Source organism: Stegostoma tigrinum, chromosome 29, assembly GCF_030684315.1.
Source record: "Stegostoma tigrinum isolate sSteTig4 chromosome 29, sSteTig4.hap1, whole genome shotgun sequence".
Taxonomy (NCBI): domain Eukaryota; kingdom Metazoa; phylum Chordata; class Chondrichthyes; order Orectolobiformes; family Stegostomatidae; genus Stegostoma; species Stegostoma tigrinum.
Genome location: NC_081382.1, coordinates 3,181,548 through 3,200,495, shown reverse-complemented (window position 1 = coordinate 3,200,495; position 18,948 = coordinate 3,181,548). Strand labels below are relative to the sequence as shown.

Below are 18,948 nucleotides of genomic sequence, written 5' to 3'. Positions count from 1 at the left end.
TTCACTTTACATCAAATTTTTTTTAAAAAAGTGAGTCTCTGCTTGTACTGCCCTGTTCTGCAAGTCCACGTTGTAGGAAATAGGTCCACCCTATCCACTAACAGGAAACAAATCTGTGCACCCATGTAATTAAATATTTACACTAAATCACAGTATTTGATAGGGTAAATAACAAGTATTTCTTTCTGACAGGGAGAAGTACAGAACAAGCAAGCATACAATTATTATAATGTTAAGCATGGACCAAATGTTGACCTGAGTACAATGAGACAGTAAACTAGCTGCACAGAAATTAGACAGTAAAAAACAGATGTCAAGAAATTTATAGGTGATAACAAAGGTGTAGAGCTGGATGAACACAAGCAGCATCAGAGGAGCAAGAAAGCTGATGTTTCAGGTTGAAATTCTTCATTTCTGAAGAAGGGTCTCAACCTGAAGCATCAGCTTTCCTGCTCAGTCTGCTGTTTTCATCCAGCTCTACATCTTGTTATCTCAGATTCTCCAGCATTGGCAGTTGTTACTATCTCTCTCCAGAAATTTATTTCTCATTTAATTCACAAGCATGACCTCACATTAAGAGATGAAAGGTTGCCTACAAACATTCAACTTGGAAAGACAATGAAGCTGGACTCAGATACGTAACAGACAAGAATTCAAACTAAATTTGCTTTCATTTGTGTGTGTTTTTCTTTGCTAGATGATATTCTTTTACTGAAGGAAAGTTTGTTAATTGCTCGTTCATTTTCCAGTGAATTACATTTTAGTAAAAATATTTGTTGCTCCTGTTTGTAACAAGATGCACAGGCTCAAAGGGCAGAATGGTCTGTTTCCATCCAGAGTACTTAATTACATTGCAATTTCACACAAAAATAGTTTGCCAGTGTACTTTATTTTTTTTAAATTGACAGTTGATGTCTGCAAACATAGTCAATATATCTACAACCAAAAATAAAAAGCCTATCAAAATCTGCATTACATATCACACGATAGAGACAAGTCTTCAGCTGAATGCTGTATGTCCATCACTATACAAAGTTGTATTTTTTTAAAAAACAATGTGCATTTCTAAGACATGCAACAAAGGTGAATGTTACAAAAAAGGGCAATGCATTTGGCCACGTGACTGAATGCTGGCAAATTTCAGGTTCTTTCCATTTAGTTCGACCTCTAAGTGCAAAATTCTATAGTGCATATGCAATTATTAAATATTTCCTGTGCCTGGAATCCATTCCAACCATTATGCAATGCCTTGTACTGCCAGAAATTTTCAAAAGGTGGTTGGTGTGTACTCACTTAAAGATCATGGCCTCACCTTGACTTACTAATAGTACATGGTGTCACAGAATGGTTCATGTTAACAGGCATGGAAGACTTGATTCACAACTGTTTCAGTCATGAATAGAAGTTTGCATCACAGCAAAGGCTACAAGACTCTCCTCCCTGGATACTGTTATGCTGTCACTGAAAGTGAAGGAGTGTTACAAAGTGCAGCTAACAGTTTTTTCCAGATACTAAAGTCCTACCTCTGCATTAACATATATACTCAGCAATTGATGACCATGTGGAGGTTCAGGAAAAGTGCATTAATAAATAGAAAGTGGAAATGCACAGTAGTCTGATCAGCATCGAGAGGGAATCATGCATCAACAGTTTAGATACAAACCCCTGGCTGAAATGATTTCTGACCAAGGTACTATACCCAAAAGTTTAGCCTGGTTTTCTTTCCCCGCTTTCTCAGTGGTAGCAAACCTGCTGCCTGTATTCATTTTACTTAGTTGCACAATCACAAATCTTGCTGGTGAATAATAAGAAAAGGGAACGGGCACGCAAGAGGTAGTTGGCCCACAACAGACAATGTTTGCCTAGGAGCAAGGTGATTACCACAAAAGTGAAGGTGAATTCTAAATTTCAGACTTTACTTGAAAATTAATGCGCAGATTGCAACTCAGCAATGTAAATGCAATTTATTCCCCCCATTAAAAAGTGGGTCAATTTGGTAAAATAATTAAGCACAAGTATGATAAATACACTGGCTCAACTGCAATCTTAGACTTACACAGGATCAGCCTCCATCTTTATTCATCCCATGGGAGATGGTTCCTCAACAACAGGTACTGTACATACATGCTGATAGGAAACAGAGCTAAAGCCACATGAAAATCATTCCTATTTCCAACAAACAGTAAGAATCTTTAATCACCTTAATGGAGAGAAGTCAAAAAGGGTTATAACCTGCTGTGCCTGCAGATTTCTATTCAATATGAGTAAAGGGTTGAAACAGTGACATTCCTGAAGTTAAAAGAAACATCAAATTGCAGGCAGACACAATCAAGGCAAATTGTATTCATAATATTTTACTGGAGTGTATACAGACTTAATTTAGTTGTCGGGACATTTCTCCCGACACATTCAGTGCTCTATTTCTCTCCTGATCTAACCAATTTTCTGAATGGAACTTGATATATTCTAAAACAGTAAAAAAGAAATCCTCAACTACAAACTTCTACCTCATCAGAATAGAAAATACATTGCCTTATTAATAAGGGTATTATGTCGCTCTCATTTTCTGTGGATCAACCAGTTGCAGAACATCTCCACTTTTAAGCAATCTGAAAGGGGTGAAACAGCAAATCAACAGATTCCCACAAACCTAATTCTACACCTTTAAATCCACCTTTTTCCTCCACACCGTCATCTTCACTTGGAACTCGTTTAAGATCCAAAAGACGAAATGTAAGGTACACAATTCAGCGGATACAAATGGTGCCTTCGGTGTGATTGGAGTAAACAATTTCTTTCTAACGTCACCTGATTTCTGACCTTGTCCACCCCAGTCCAACACCAGCACCTCCATATCTTTCTGACTTGTTCCAGTAAAGCAAATAGGCACTGCTGGATCAGAATTACGATGAGCAGCAACCACTTCCCAGCTCTACCACAACCAAGATAAAACAACTGAAGAACAGCTCCAAAATAATGCTTGGATTGTTTTACTCCACAATGGGGACCACAGTAGAATGTTCTGTGGGTACAGTACATTGCATTGTCCAAATATAAATGGGTCACAGCAGAATTTTTGAACTTGCCTATGCTAACAATGAAAGCAATGTGTATGTTTAAATCCTAATTGAGTGGTGAATGTTCCAAACTATGTTAAGTAAACTCATAGATATCAATAAACGTTCTATGTGAAGGTGACCTAATGTTCAACATTTAGGTCAAGTAGCTGCACAAAGACAGAAGGAAAAGCTTTGTGCTGAATCACTGGCCATTTGAAACCAGGTGAAAGTTTAATACCCGACAGGCTGAGCCTAAGGCACCAACAGGCTTTCAGATAAGTATGATGGCTGCATTACCAAAAACCTCATTTCACTCACTCTCACTATTCCCTATGTAGGAACTGCTTTTCACAATTCTGGCTGCCCAGTGAACACATGGCACAAAATACATTTCACAAAGAGGATCTGTTAATTTCCTGTCTCTGAACTCTGGGAGGAGATTAGCATTCTCATAATTCACTCTCAAGCAGCCCTCCATTCAGCTCGACCTCACCAGGAGGCTCGAAAGTCAAAGTGCCAGGATAGCTACAATATTAAAGAAACAGAAATGAAAATGGTTAGAGTCCTGAGGACACGCAGTGATCAGGACCACCACCAGTAAAAACTGTGGCACAGTAGAAATAACAGAACTATTTAACAGTACAGTACCCAAAGTACATTATTATAAATGGGAATGTTGCTTGAACAGAGTCAAATCCTGAAAACATGGCCCACGGCCTGGCCCTCACATAGGCCCAATACTCTTTAGGAAAAAGGTGGCCAAGACCAAAGCACAGGTTAATACAGCTCTTCTCAGAGGAATGATCATTATCATCTGCACAGGCTTCAGTGTCCATGGCAGTGTTCAGAAATATTTTAGGAATGTAGTTCACAGCCCTTTGAGGGCAAGTGCAATTAGTAAACTTGATGTGCAGGCAACTGGTCTCAGAGTCTCAAAGCTGCCACATAGATGCTTCGTGGATCTCACATGATTCTCAAGACTGGTCTCCTCGGAGGCAAAGGTGAAATGAAAGATCAGCGTGCCTCCAGGCAAACCTCAATCCTTAGATATGGCCCAAGATGTCTGCAGTAAAGGGATGAGCTTTTCAAAGAAGAGCTAGCTACATTCAGATGGCACATAGCAGGCTTTTTCCATTCCAGGATTCCTGGTAAGCCAATCCCAAGGCTGGAGTGCATAGTTATAACTCCTAGATCACATGTCCATCAGAAATATAGTGCTGGCTCACTGCTATAATCGGAATGAGAACTGCCATCTGCTGGCGTGAGCTGAGGAGAAAATGAGAAACATGAATATTTAAGCATGATTAAATACGTTAACACATTAACCATGGTTATATCTCAGATTTAGCCTGCTTTTGATTTACTTTGTACCCACCTACCACCTTTGACAATGCAATGAGTTTTAAGGGCTTTAGGCTTCATATTGCAATAATTGCAGTTAAAGCAGTATCAAATTGTTACTTCTAACATTTGATTTTAATACCTGGGATATTTCATGGACTAAAATGATATTCATAAGGGAAATAAATGCTGACTTATGATGCCCAAAGAGAAGCTGATCACAGGTTCAGGCAGTTCGTAAAGCCATAAAGTATCAAGATGACGGAACTACAATTCAAGAAATAGCCATTCACTAAGAATTCAAAGATATACAAATTCTGCCACAATGAATACACCGTGGCCCCAGGTTAAAAGCTAATTCGAGGACATTTCCCACCACAACACAGCCCCCAACCCCCAAACTGTCCATTCGTGATCTTTATTTTCATACTAGGCACTTCTCTTTTTAAACATATTTGCATGTGACTGATTTTACATCTTATGCTTTTCTTAAGTAAAGAAGCAATAAAACTCAGAAGTTGCTGGAAAAGCTCAGCGGATCTGGCAGCATCTGTGAAAAACAAAAATCAGAGTTAATATTTTGGGTCCAGTGACCCATCCTGACAACTGTTCTATGGAAGGGTCACCGGACCTGAAATATTAACTGATTTTTTCCTTCACAGATGCTGCCAGATCTGCTGAGCTTTTCCAGCAACTTTGTTTTTGTTCCTGATTTAAAGCATCCGCAGTTCTTTCGGTTTTTATTTAATTAAAAGGAAATTTTGTTTGGTAGATTTAGCAGGGTTCTTTAAACTTGTAACTAGTAGGATAGATATGGTTTGCCACAATTTTCAAAAGGCATTTCATAAGGTACCACGCAAAAGATCAACAGGCATGGGCTCATGGTTTCAGGGGAGTAATATATATTATCATGGATAGGGGATTAGTTGATGGACAGGAAAAACAGTGAGAACAAATAAGGCATTTTCAAATGCAATGCCTAATGGAGTGTTGCTATTTACAATCTATATTAATCACTTAGATGGCAAGACAGAGTATTGTTTACTGATGATACAAAACTAGTGCAAAGTTAAGCTGTGGGGTGGATAGTGCGTGTGCAAGTAGTACCAACAAGTCAGTAGATTATGTAGGGAAATGTGAAGTCATTCACTTTGGTCATAACAGAAAAGCAGACACTTAATAACTGAAAAAAGTTCTCAGTGGTGATGCTCAGAGAGAGTTGGGTGTACTCTTACAAGAGCGCAGAAAATCAGTATGCAAATACCCCAAGCAACTAGGAAGGCAATGGCATGTTGCTCTTTAATGCATGGGATTGAAGTACAGGGACAAAAAATAAGTTGCTAAATTGTACAGGGTTTTGGTAATATCACATCTGGAGCATTACAAGTAGTTTTAGTGAGTGCATTTGCAGTATGATATACATTGGAGGCAATATAGTAAAAGCTCACTAAATTGGTGTCTCAGTTAAGAGGTTTTCCATCGATCAGAACTGTGTTCTCTGGAGTGCAGAAGCGTGCAACGAGATCTCAATGTAAATGCCTGAAAACAAAAGAATACTGGGTCACAGTGGGTCAGGCAGCATCCATGGAGAGAAAGGAAGCTAACGTTTTGAGTCTAGGTGATTAATTGGAGCTCACCCAGACTCGAAACGTTAGCTTGCTTTCGCTCAATGGATGCTGCCTGACCTGTTGTAATCACCAGCACTTTTTTGTTTCAGTAACAGCATCTGCTCTCTCATTGAGACATACAAGATTCCAAAGGGACTGGTAAGAGTAAGCGCTCAGAGATGGATTCCACTAGTCAGAGAAGCTAGGGCAAGGAGCCATTCATTTCAGATTGTAGTGAAGAGAAATTACTTCAAAGTGAAAATATGAAATTCTGAGGGCCAGAGGTTTTTGGATGGTCAATGCAAAAGGGCTGGGATTGACAATATTTGGTATCTCAGGAAATCAAGGGATACAGACAGCAGGCACAAAAAGGGGAGAAACCTAAAATCAGCCAGGATTGTAGCAGACTCAGGTGGCCCGTATACCTACTCCTGCTTGTACAAATTGCCACTCAAAACTCTTCCTTCCTCCACAGTTCCTAGTTTTCACCATTTCAAAAACAGAACTTGGAAATCTCGGATGACTGTGTTTCCTACATTTATGATCTCAGCAGATGGAACTACTGGGAGGAGTCTGATCCCTGAATGAAACTTGGTTTGACAGGGCATAAGTTTCATTTTCTATATTTGTTCACTGTGGTACATTCACAAGAGGATGCCAATGTAACTTTAACAAATAGCTTCAAACAAAAGGACACCAATGCTTATTAAAAGAAAAAAACTCCAATGTTACACTTAACAATAATTATTTGAAATGGCTTTATAAGAAAGACTAAGAAAAAGGATTCAACCCTTTTACCCTCACCGCCACCTTACGGGTGCTCAAACTTTAGTGGAGGGTCACCCTCTCTCCACTTTACATATCCTGGGTCAGTTCACAAGCTGTAACCAGTTTCTTTTCAGCAAATTTGTGCATTCACTTAATGTTATTTTCTTTAGTTACTGTCTCTTCCCAAGTTCCTCAAAAAACTGCAATCACAGCTCACATATAATTTAAAATGGCAACTTAACTAATAACTTGTACAGATTATGGAGTTTTCTTGTGAATCATTCAAGAACTTTTCCCCAGCCTCAACTGTTTTGGAAACTGCTCTTAACAGCGCTTTTGCTACACACCCTTTTTCTCTGAATTAACCTACAACTGTTTATGGATCTTGGGTGACACTGGATTGTTGCTTGGCAAGTGCAGTTTTCTTTTCCCTTCTACTCATTTTTCAGTAATGTGCTAAACTATTCACTTCAAAAATTCTTAAGATCTCATTTAATGCATGAAAAATCAACCAATTCTGCAAAGTATGCATAATACCACAGATGATGTTAACTTGAAACAAACAGAAAATGCTGCAGAAACACAGCAGGTCTCACAGCATCTGTGGAATTAAAGTTTCATGTCCAATATGAATTCTTCAGAGCAGAGCTCTTCAGATTTCTGAAGAGTCATATTGAACTCAAAGGAAGGTGGTCTTCAGTTCCAGGAGGATATAAATGGATTGATTAGATGTGTAGATCAGTGGCAGATGGAATTTAACTCTGAGAAGTGTGAGGTGATGTATGTTGGAAGAATTAACAAAGCAAGGGTGTACTCAATGCATGACAGGACACCAGGAAGCCAGGAACAGAGATCTTGAGATACTTGTCCACAGGGTCCTGAGGCAGCAGGGCAAATTAATAAAGTAGTTAAAGGCACAAGGGACACTTGTCTTTAGGAGTCAAGGCATAGATTTTAAGAGCAGAGGTTTGTACTGGAGCCATACAGGACTTGAGTTAGACCATAGCTGATTACTGTGTGCAGTTCTGGTCACCACACTGCAGGATGTATGTGATTACATTAGAAATTGCGCATAGGAGATTCACCAGGATGCAGCCTGTGATGCAGCATCTTAGCTAAGAGGAGGCCGGATAAACTTGGGTTATTTTCTCTGGAGCAGCGGAGGTTGAGGTGGTACCTAATAGAGGTGTATAAGGTCATGAGGAACATGGACAGGTTGGATAAAATCACTGGTTTCCCTCAGATGAAGGGTCAATAATAAGGAGACATTATTTCAAAAGGGAAAGGCAAGAGGTTTAGAAGAAACTTGACAAAACCTTTTTTCACCCCAAGGGTGATGAGGATCCAAAATACACTGCCTGGGAGGGTGGTTGAGGCAGGTAAACTCACAGCCTTTAAAAAGTACTTGAAGTATCATAACATTTAAAGTTTGGGCCTAGTGCAGGACAATGGGATAATGCAGATTTACTGTATTTTTCATGGAACAGACTCAACTGCTGAATGGCTTCTTCTGTACTGTATGATTCTACATTACTGACCTTATGATGGAGGGAAGGTCATTGATGAAACAGCTGAAGGTGATTATCCTGGAGGTGAAATATCTGACCAACGGCCACAACTATTTCCTTTGTGCCAGGTATGACTACACCCATGTAAATTTTTCCCGATTTCCATTGGCTCCAGTATTGCTAGGGGTCCATAATGCCACATTGTCAAATGTGTCCTAGATGTCAGGGGCACTCTCACATTCCTAATGTAGATGATGAAAATCTGAAGTTCCAGAACAGATCCCAGAAGAATACTATTTGTCACAACTTGATAATCCAAGAATATATCCTACATCTCTACTCATTGTCAACTACTTCCCAATGAATTTTCAACACATCCACTTGTTTATCACCAATCCCTGGTGCTTTCAGTTTTGATATCTTTGAGTGAAGTATCACATGCCTTTTCCTGGGAGAGGCTGCTAACTTGCTTCCACTGTCTAAGGAATCCACTACTTGGGATCACAATCTTAGGATAAACGTCCAGCTATTTAGTTCTGGGATGTGGAGAAACCCTTACACTCAGAGGGTTGGGAAGCTTGGAATATTTTTAGATGTTCAAATATTTATCACTCATTGCACACTGCCATTTTATTCATTATTATTATCTCCACCCACCCTCACCCCGCCATCCCATTGGTTTGAATCCTATTTCAACATGCTTATTCATTGTTCCATTAGGACCCTGGACCAGACAGATCGAGCTGGAGCCCACTGCAGCAGTGCAGTTTCTTCTTGTCCCAGTAATGGTGCCAGTGTCCCATGAAATGGATTGCTTATTTCCATACCACATGTTTGCTTTCTTGGCCTGTTTGTCCCTGTATCAAATGGCTCAAGTAGTAATCCAAATTATTTAACTTGACTCCCAATGTTGCCTGAAAGAACAGTGACAAAGCCCTAGTGTGTTAATAAAATGGAGAACTGCGGAGGCTGAAGATATGAAACAAGAACAGAAATTGCTAGAGAACCTCAGCAGGTGTGGCAGCATCTGTGGAGAGAAGGCTATTTTCTCTCCACAGGTGCTGCCAGACCTCTTGGCAGGTTACTTACCCCATTACAGATGACGGTACAGCTTTGTGACCAGATGTTCCTGCGTTCAACAGCTCAGTAGCATAACAAAAGTAGTGCACTACAGAATACATAAATGCATGTTGCTCAGATTATGGTAGGGCTGCTCACATGAACCTGTGTAGATACACCCAGATAATCTAAATGTTTTTGTACAATCCGACTCAAATCACAGAATGCTTACCATATCATCTTCAGTTGAGGATTCTGTACTGTGCAGACAGCTGTTCCTCCCAGAAACTGATTCATCAAGCTTCTGTTCCTGCCATGTGTTGAATGACATTGCATGTTTAGGAGTGTAGTTTGTAAAAGCTGCATGAAAAATAGGAGGGAAAATAACAGAAGAGAGATTGACAAAAATGATCTTTTAGAGAAAGATGCAATCACGTCAGATCCTAAGTGGATCACCTGGAATCATACTAAACCATATGTGCTCAGCAAGATACTACCATATGAGGACTGCTAAGCTTTCTGCACATTAACCTGGGGAGTAAACCAAAGCCGAGCAGAGGGTGCCTGGTGGAGGTGTGTAGCATTGAACTTTACACTGAATATCACAGGACTGAAGTTACAAAGTTGGAAAAGTGACAGAGTCTGTGAATTGCTCACCAGTGCTAGGCTCTGATGCAACTGATGATCTCAAAGTCCACTCTATTATTCTGTCTTTACATTACTCATGTCCTCCTCTGTCATTACACCTCCTTAACTACAGCGCACTGCATTCTCCAAAGTGGTCAAACAATGCACTCATCTGAGAAAGACAACACACAACACTTTTATGTTACACCTCCTGGCCAACATCTAATTAAACAACACTCCCTTATGTAGAGCTTTCAAGAGAAAGCATGATTAACAAAAGTATCATTAAAAATATTTTTGAAATCAAATCCACAAAACAGATATCAAGATAGATGACCAGAAGTTCAGTCAAAGAAATATATTTCTTTCAAGATGCTCTTTAAAATCTAAGAGAGAACTGGAAAAGTTTGGGATGTGGGAATTCCAGAGTATTAGCCAAGGCAGCTAAACATATAGATGCTAAGAGTAAAGCAATTAATATCAGGGAATGCCAAGGGGTCAGAATCAGAGGAGTTTTGAAATTTGAAGGCTGGTCAGATTGGAAGTGGCTACAAAAGGGTGAGGATATTGAGGGATTTGAAAATAAAGATGAGGACTTTAAACCTGGGATGTAGATGAAGTAGACACTTTAAGAGTTGATGTTTGTTCATTATTTCAGATAAGTACAAGTTTAATTGCATAGGGATGAAAGATGAGAGGCTGACCAGAACAGCTGTGGTAAGTCAAGTCTAGAGGTAACAAAATCAGATATCAGGATTTGAGCACCTAACGAAATGAGGTAGGAGCAGTCAAACAATGTTACAAAAGCTGCAAAATGGGCAGTTTTAATAGAGAGAAATCACTGGTTTAAGCACACCTCAGTATAACATTACCTGTCCCAAGCACTAACTCACATCTAGTTTGACACAACACAACGTGTCAAGATTGTTCCATGTCAGTTAAGCACGGATGCTTCCTTTTAGTTTAATATTATCTTGTATGCCCACCAGCTATATCTGACTTGCTCACATTGTGATAAATACTACACCTGAACACCATGGAGAAACACAGCTAAACTGGCACATTGCCCTTCATTTTCTTCTACTCTTGAAGTAACTAATTTACTTTCCCTTCTGCAGTTCAATCTCAGTCAGACTTAGTTCTGCAAGAACTATGTCAAGCTCAACATTAGTAGTTGATCAAGTTGTTTTTACATTCTATGATCTAGCTGGGTAAATAGAGAAACAATATCAAAACCACCACTCATTAGAGTACTTAATTTATTATCCATTTAATTAGCTTTTCTCTTTATTCTGTTACCTCTGAGGAGGAGTTTTGCACTACTCCCCTAACAGTCACTAGGTAGCACTGTTGTTTCAGTTTCAGACTGGAACCTAAAGCGCACACCCTCACATGCCAGCTGACTGCTCAATCGTGGGTACTTGTGCATTATTCACCTGGTAACTGGGTGAGGCAAAGAATTAAGCTCTCCTAAATTCAGCATCCAGTTGTCAAGAACTGAAACAGGAAATGCTGGGCATGCACTATAGACCAGCCCTGTTGATGGCCCTGTGCAAGAGAACATACCACAATGATTTGAGTATCTATTCTTCACAGAGAGCTGCAGCTCCAGGTACTGGTAGCTGTCACGTACTTCAGCTTAAGAAAAATTATGAGTGCAAGGTTTTATGATTAAGATTTGGAACTGTCCCTTTAATTCTCGGGAAGATGGGATTGAAGGGAGTACACATTCTGTCCAGCCACAAGCCTGGATGGCTTATTTATCATAGGGGTTGAAAGCACAAGTTGAGAAACTTATTATGAGGTAGTGCGAAAAATATTCACAGCTGAAAACAAAGGCAACAGCAACTGGCTTAACTACAGACAGTAGTGTCTGTCTGTTTTTCTGGACAGATAAGAAAAAGGGAGAGAGAGAGAGAGAGAGAGAGAAAAAAGGGGGGAGAGAGAGAGAGAGAGAGAGAGAGAGAGAGAGAGAGAGAAAAAAGGGGAGAGAGAGAGGGGGGGGAGAGAGAGAGAGAGAGAAAAAAAGGGGAGGGAGAGAGAGAGAGAGAAAAAAAGGGGAGGGAGAGAGAGAGAGAGAAAAAGGGGAGAGAGAGAGAGAGAGAGAAAAAGGGGGGAGAGAGAGAGAGAAAAAGGGGAGAGAGAGAGAGAGAGAAAAAGGGGAGAGAGAGAGAGAGAGAGAGAAAAAGGGGAGAGAGAGAAAAAAGGGGAGAGAGAGAAAAAAGGGGAGAGAGAGAAAAAAGGGGAGAGAGAGAGAAAAAGGGGAGAGAGAAAAAAGGGGAGAGAGAAAAAAGGGGAGAGAGAAAAAAGGGGAGAGAGAAAAAAGGGGAGAGAGAAAAAAGGGGAGAGAGAAAAAAGGGGAGAGAGAAAAAAGGGGAGAGAGAAAAAAGGGGAGAGAGAAAAAAGGGGAGAGAGAAAAAAGGGAAGAGAGAGGGAAAGAAAAAGGAGAGGGAAAGAAAAAGGAGAGGGAAAGAAAAAGGAGAGGGAAAGAAAAAGGAGAGGGAAAGAAAAAGGAGAGGGAAAGAAAAAGGAGAGGGAAAGAAAAAGGAGAGGGAAAGAAAAAGGAGAGAGAAAGAAAAAGGAGAGAGAAAGAAAAAGGAGAGAGAAAGAAAAAGGAGAGAGAAAGAAAAAGGAGAGAGAAAGAAAAAGGAGAGAGAAAGAAAAAGGAGAGAGAAAGGTCTCAGAAAAACAATTAAGTGCAGCTAGTATGGTCAGCAGGGATTAGTATGCTACCTTTCAGGAGTGATTTTAGGCTAGTTCTTGAAAAAATTGAAAATCTGTGGAAAACAGCGAGAGAAGTATAACTGTGGCATGGGATTTTCAGTTAGGTTAAAAAGTTTCAGATTTTTTTTAGTTTAGAGTAGTAATTGCCAATTAAGTAATTTTTAACAGATGTTGCTTTTAGTTTGTTTGTTGCAGTAAAAATCTTAAAAACTGAAACCCTAACGTGGGATTTCTTTAGGTTGGTCATTAGGAATTAAAAGTTGTTGGCTTCAAAAGAGATCATAACAACATACCTGAGACTATAGTATTGGTTCGCAAGGGGCTGCTTGGTGACGTGGGAGAGCTGGTGTAGCTGGGACGTGGAAAGAAGAATGTCGAGGACTGCTCTTCTTCATCATTGTCGCTGTCCCCAGATTCCTCCTCTTGGATGAGGGAGTTCTCTGACGGATACTCAAATGTCGTGTGTAAACTGGAGTCATTGAAAGAAATCTTCATCTGACAAAAGAAAATAAAATGGATCACCGACCAGGTATGAGCTTCACACAGTCACTTCCTCAAAATGCCAATGCTCAGTCAGACCCCATATTGTCTGAACACAACAAAAAAAAAAGCAATCTTGGTTCAAACTTGTGGCTTGAGCTCAGAATACACATGTCCCACTTTCTAATTCCTCCTCATCTACCTATACAAAACACTATGGCAGCTCAGGCAGTGATTCTTTTTGTACAATATACTAAAAGAAACCATCCAGTTACAAGAACCTTTCACCAGGCCCCTGTAGAGACAGCAACCTTCAGTGGTTATAGAGTACAGAACAGGAGCTACAGTTTGCAAATTCAGAACTGGAAAACTGGATAATAAACGTGGAAAATAGTATGAGTAAGTCATTCAGACCTTTTGATCCTGTTCTTCCAATCAATAAGATCTTGGTTGATCATTCAACTCCGTACTCTTCCTCCCTTGGACCCAAACCCTTTGATTTATTCAGCCTCAAGAACAATATCTAATTCCTTCTTGAAAAGATTCAATGTTTTGCCTCAACTGCTTTCTGTGGCAGAGGATTCCTCAGGCTCATCACTCTCTGGATGAAGAGGATTTCTCCTCATCCCAGTCCCAAATGACCTACCCCATACCTTTGCCGAGTCCCCCACTTCTGGACTCCTGGTCCTTGGGAACATCCTTTCTATGTTAAGTGTGTCTAGTTGGAACTGTAATAGCATCTATGAGATCCCTTTTACTCTTCTACACCACATTCCTGTTTTTACTCCCAAAGTGGATAACCTCACATTTATTCAAATTATATTTCATCTGCCATGCACTTGCTCACCCACTCAGCTTGTCCAAATCACATTGAAGTATCTCTGCATCCCTGTCACAGCTCATCCTCCAAACCAGCTTTGTGTCATCTGCAAACTTGGAGAAATTATATTTAGTTCCCTCATCTAAAATATTATATACTGTGAACAGCTGCATCCAAGCACCGTCCCCTGCAGTATCCCATTCGTCACTGCCTACGGCTCTGAAAATGGCCAGTCTATTCCTACTGTTTCCTGTATCTGGAATTGACCAGCACCAGGAAAATAAAAATCAAGGTTACAAAAGCTGTCAGACTGTAATAAGGAGAATTCATTCAATGAAACAACTTTCCAATTGCACATGATCCAGCCTATCCGTAACTCTAGTTACGCACTGTGATTGACATTCTCGCATGCTGCAATGACTTAGTAAGTCACTTGATCATCTGTTCAATAGGGGTAGGCATTAAATACAAGGCTTGTCATCACAGGCATCTTGAGGACAAAGAAATACGTCTTACAATCTGGGATTTACTGCACATTTCTGTGCAATAAATTTTGCAATAAGTCATACAGCAGTGTTAGATTTCCACACAGGGTGACCTATGTAACAATGCCTGCCTCAACTTGCTTACAATGATCACTAGTCATTGGTTTTTTACTCAAGATTCCAGCACAAAATACAACCTTCAGTTACAATGAATGATGGTTGCTGAGAAATTATCCTAGCGAGGATTAATAACTGAATGTGGCTTGGAGACAGTGGTTTGTTTAATCCTAGACTACAAGATAAGAACATGGGATCTGGTAGCAAAACTATCTTCAATAAAACCAAAAGGGAAGGGAAATACCATTGAGAAGTTTGACAATATCTATGTGCAGCATCTTAATGAGAACTTGAGATTGAGCAGCTGCCCAGAATGCTCCAGTTTCACCACAAAGCTTGGACCATGGTGGTTGTTACAAGAGCTCAAACAATGCTAAGTAGTTAACTTGAAATCTGGAATCTGGAATTAAGGAATAGGAGCCCAGATCAAAGGACCATTTGACCTACTCCTGCTTCTATTGTTTATGGTATATTCAATCCAACATGAAGATCAATAATGGGAAAAGTCCTGATAGTCAGAGATTCCTGACTTTTAAAAACGGGCACATCTTCAAATGAGACAAACAAAAACTGAAATTGCTGGAGAAATTCAGCAGCATCTGTGGAAAGAAAACAGAATTAATGTCTTGAGTCCAGTGGCCCTTCTTCAAAACTGATATCAACTGGGAAAAGTTGCAATTATGTTGATGACAGAGTCAGGGTGGGAGTGGAGAAGGGATGAGAAAGTTTTGTACACTAATTATTTGCACTCGCTTCAGTAAAGTACAATATTTTCTTCAATCCAAAACACACACATCTGTATACTCCAATATGAATTTACATATCCCTGGTGTACCACAGAGCACTTCATAGAGGCATAAGGAGAAAAGCAGGCTCTAAATCAAAGAGGCGTTAGGTTTCAATAAGGAATTCCAGAGCACAAGCCTTGCCAGCTGAAGGCATCTTGAGAAGTGACATGGATAAATAAAAGGATTGCATAAGAGGGAAAGTTTGGGAGGGGAAAGTAGGTGAATACAGGATTAAAATTTTAAATAATACCTCCCAGTTCCTCAAATGGTGTTAAGAATGACTAGTAATTATTGCACACTCAGGTGGCAGAGGCCTGGATACGTTGAAGTTTATGACAGTGAAGAAAGAAGATCAGTGTCAACTCAGTTTAAGTGACAGTTGCCACGTTTTATCCTCCAGCTGTGGCAGGCTTTTCTGTCTTAGAGTCACATTAATAAAACATAGCAAATCAGCAGAATTAAACTCTCAGTGTAACTAATCCAATCACATGGCTCAGAGGAACTGATGAACAGCAGACAATGACAGGAGCCTGGTCAAATCCGAGAGATTTTCAAACAGGAATTTGCACTTCAAATATTTTAAATTTTGAACACTTCACATTCAGTTGCAAGAAAAACCAGGAGGCGGTCAGTACATTCACACTAATGGAACAAGTTATTCACTGTTTCTACACAGATGCTGGACATCAAGGGCAAAATCACTTCAGATTTAGCATGCTGTCAAAACCCTGGGTGTACAACTCATTTTAACCTGAAATAAGCTTTTTCACTCCTTCCATGGTATCTCCATCAGATCAGTCTAGATACATCACAGCTCATCTCCAATTTAAAGCAGCAATAATTTCCTTGCATGAAAACTGCAATCAAAAATCCTTGAATAGTAACCCTGACATGCCAACAGCATATACAGCATCACAATCACACACTAGCCGACAGTATGAGGCCAGCTGGAAAACGGCAATCAATAAATCAAGTCATTTGTAGGCTGACATCAGAAAATCAGCACTGAAGTTATTAAAACCCAGCTAGTTCAGGTAAAGAAATCTATTTTCTCTGCTGTACTTCTAGCTTCACTGCCAAAGTTCATGGCTGACTTTTAATACCTTCTGAAAGGGTCCAGTAAGCCACTAACTTATAAAACAATTGCTATTAGAGGTACTGCTTCAATTTTCCACTGGCAATTAACAATAAATCATGCCTCGAGAATTAGAGTGCACAAGGACTAATATTGAACAAAACTGGAGATGCCAGTGATATGGTCAAAGGCTGTGTTTATTGACAACATGGCTGATGGGAAGTTGCAGAAACAAAAAGCCCTGGCCATATGATCACAATGCAGGATGGAGTATTAGGCAAAGGGAGAAACACATCCAGAGTTGGACTGGAAGCGTGTCACCTAGGACTGAAATATTATTGTACACATTAAAGTATTCAGTCCAAGTAAGTGCTTGTCTGGACCTAAAGTCTGACCCATTTGCAAGTAACTGTTGTGCCCCAACTCTCAGCCAAACAAGAATAAAAAAATCCATCCTAGGTCAAAGTCTCCAGTACTTTTAATTTTCATCGAGTTTTCCCCGTTAGTTGGAATTGCAATGCAATCTCATTCTTCTGATAACATACAGATCATATTCAAAGAAACTACCCCCTATTTATTCTCTTGCTCTCTCACTGCCAACCTCCACTTTATATATGGATCCGTTCCTGACTATGCCTTGTGTCCTAATGAATACCCACCTGTCCAAGATAGTTAGACTCCGGCACCTGTCAAGCTTTGCATTTCAATGTTTGCATGAAAAACCATAACATTTGTACTCATTATGCTATAATACAAGGTGCAATGTTGTCTTCTTGAACGCAGTGGATTATTGTAAAATACATTCATGTCTAGGGCCCTATCATAGTGGTATGAAATCACTTGGACTACCTGCCCATACACAGACAACAGCCCTATTTGCCAGCCATTGTGGCACTGGCAACACACACACAGATAGTCAAAATCCCAAGGACTAATTTATACAAGCAAAGAGAAAAGGAAGCAGCTCATGAATTGTCTGCTGTACCAGTACATTTAACTGTTCATTCAGCAAATCAATTGAAACAAACACATCATTAATCACCACTCACTTTTCTAAACAGTGCATTAGTGTCTCAGTTTGAAAATGAACAGAATACATTCAATGGGCAGGCCATCAAAACCTGCTTAACTGGGCACATTCAATATAACTGGATTCACTGTTTGGGTACAAATTAATTTTATGCGCAGTCAAATCATCATTGAAAAACAAAGTACTTAATTTAGTAGCCAGGTGTTTCTAAAGCAGCAGCGTAATGCTCTAAGTGTGGCTGTACAGAAAATCAGATTATTAGTTTTACAAATACAATTAATTCAATGGTGTTAATACAATCGTGTTGTCATCACTGAATCTACCACCATGAACATTGAAGTTACCATTGACCAGAAACTGAACTGAACAAGCCATATAAGTGCAGTGGCTAGGAATTCTGCAGTGAGAAAATCACCTCCTGACTCCCCAAAGACTGCCCACCAAAAAGTTCTAAATCAGATGTATTGCAGAATATTCTCCACTTGGCTGGATCAGTGTCTGCCCAACACTGAAGAAGCTCAGCACCATTCAGGATAAAGGAACCTGCTTGATTTGCACCACATCCACACAAAAAAAAATCTATTGTCTACCAAGAACACTCAATAGCAAGAGTGTGAGATGACCTCTTCATCTCTAACTGCTTTCGAAACATCAATCTCCTCAACCTCTCCAGCCCTCTCTCTCACTCCAATACTCCCCCAAGCAATGTGCAGCCCTCCGCTCCAATCCCAACCTCACTATAAAACCCATGGTTAAGGGAGGTACTGTAGTAGTATGGCGCACTGCCCTCTACATTGCTGAGGCCAGGAGCCAGGTCTCTGACACCTCCTCCTACTACCCCCTTGATCATGACCCCAGCCCTGAGCACCAAACCATCATCTCCCAGACCATCTACAACCTCATCACTTCAGGTGACCTCCCACCCACAGCTTCCAACCTCATCATTCCCCAACCTCGCACAGTCTATTTCTATCTCCTTCCCAAAATCCACAAACCTGACTGCCCTGGTCGACCCATTGTCTCCACCTGTTCCTGCCCCAGCCCCACCAAATTTATCTCCACTAACCTCAACTCCATTTTCTCCATTGGTCCAGGAACACCCCACCTACATCCATGACACCACCCACACCCTGCACCTCCTCCAAAACATCCGATTCCCTGGGCCCCAACACCTCATCTTTACCATGGACATCCAGTCCCTATACACCTGCCTTCCCCATGCAGATGGCCTAAGGGCCCTCCGCTTCTTCCTGACCTGCAAGCCTGACCAGTCCCCCTCCACCGACACCCTCATCCGCTTTGCTGAAGTCAGCATCACCCTTAACAACTTCTCTTTCAATTCCTCCCACTTCCTACAGGCAAAAGGGGTGGCCATGGGTACCCACATGGGCCCACGCTATGCCTGCTCTTTGTAGGATACGTGGAACAATCCCTCTTCTGGCCCTATCCCCCACCTCTTC

General features: G+C 40.5%; 1 protein-coding gene across 1 annotated transcript in view; it reads right to left on the bottom strand.

The window, feature by feature from the left end:
- Positions 1 to 883: 883 nt before the first annotated feature.
- Positions 884 to 18,948, bottom strand: part of tprn (taperin) — an 80,878-nt gene continuing 62,813 nt past the window's right edge. The window contains exons 2-4 of the mRNA XM_048559149.2: positions 12,987 to 13,188; positions 9,575 to 9,702; positions 884 to 4,325 (exon numbers count right to left, since the gene is read on the bottom strand). Of these exons, the coding sequence (XP_048415106.1) occupies positions 4,263 to 4,325; positions 9,575 to 9,702; positions 12,987 to 13,188 (393 nt within the window). The 3' untranslated portion in view covers positions 884 to 4,262. The remainder of the gene's footprint in view (positions 4,326 to 9,574; positions 9,703 to 12,986; positions 13,189 to 18,948) is intronic.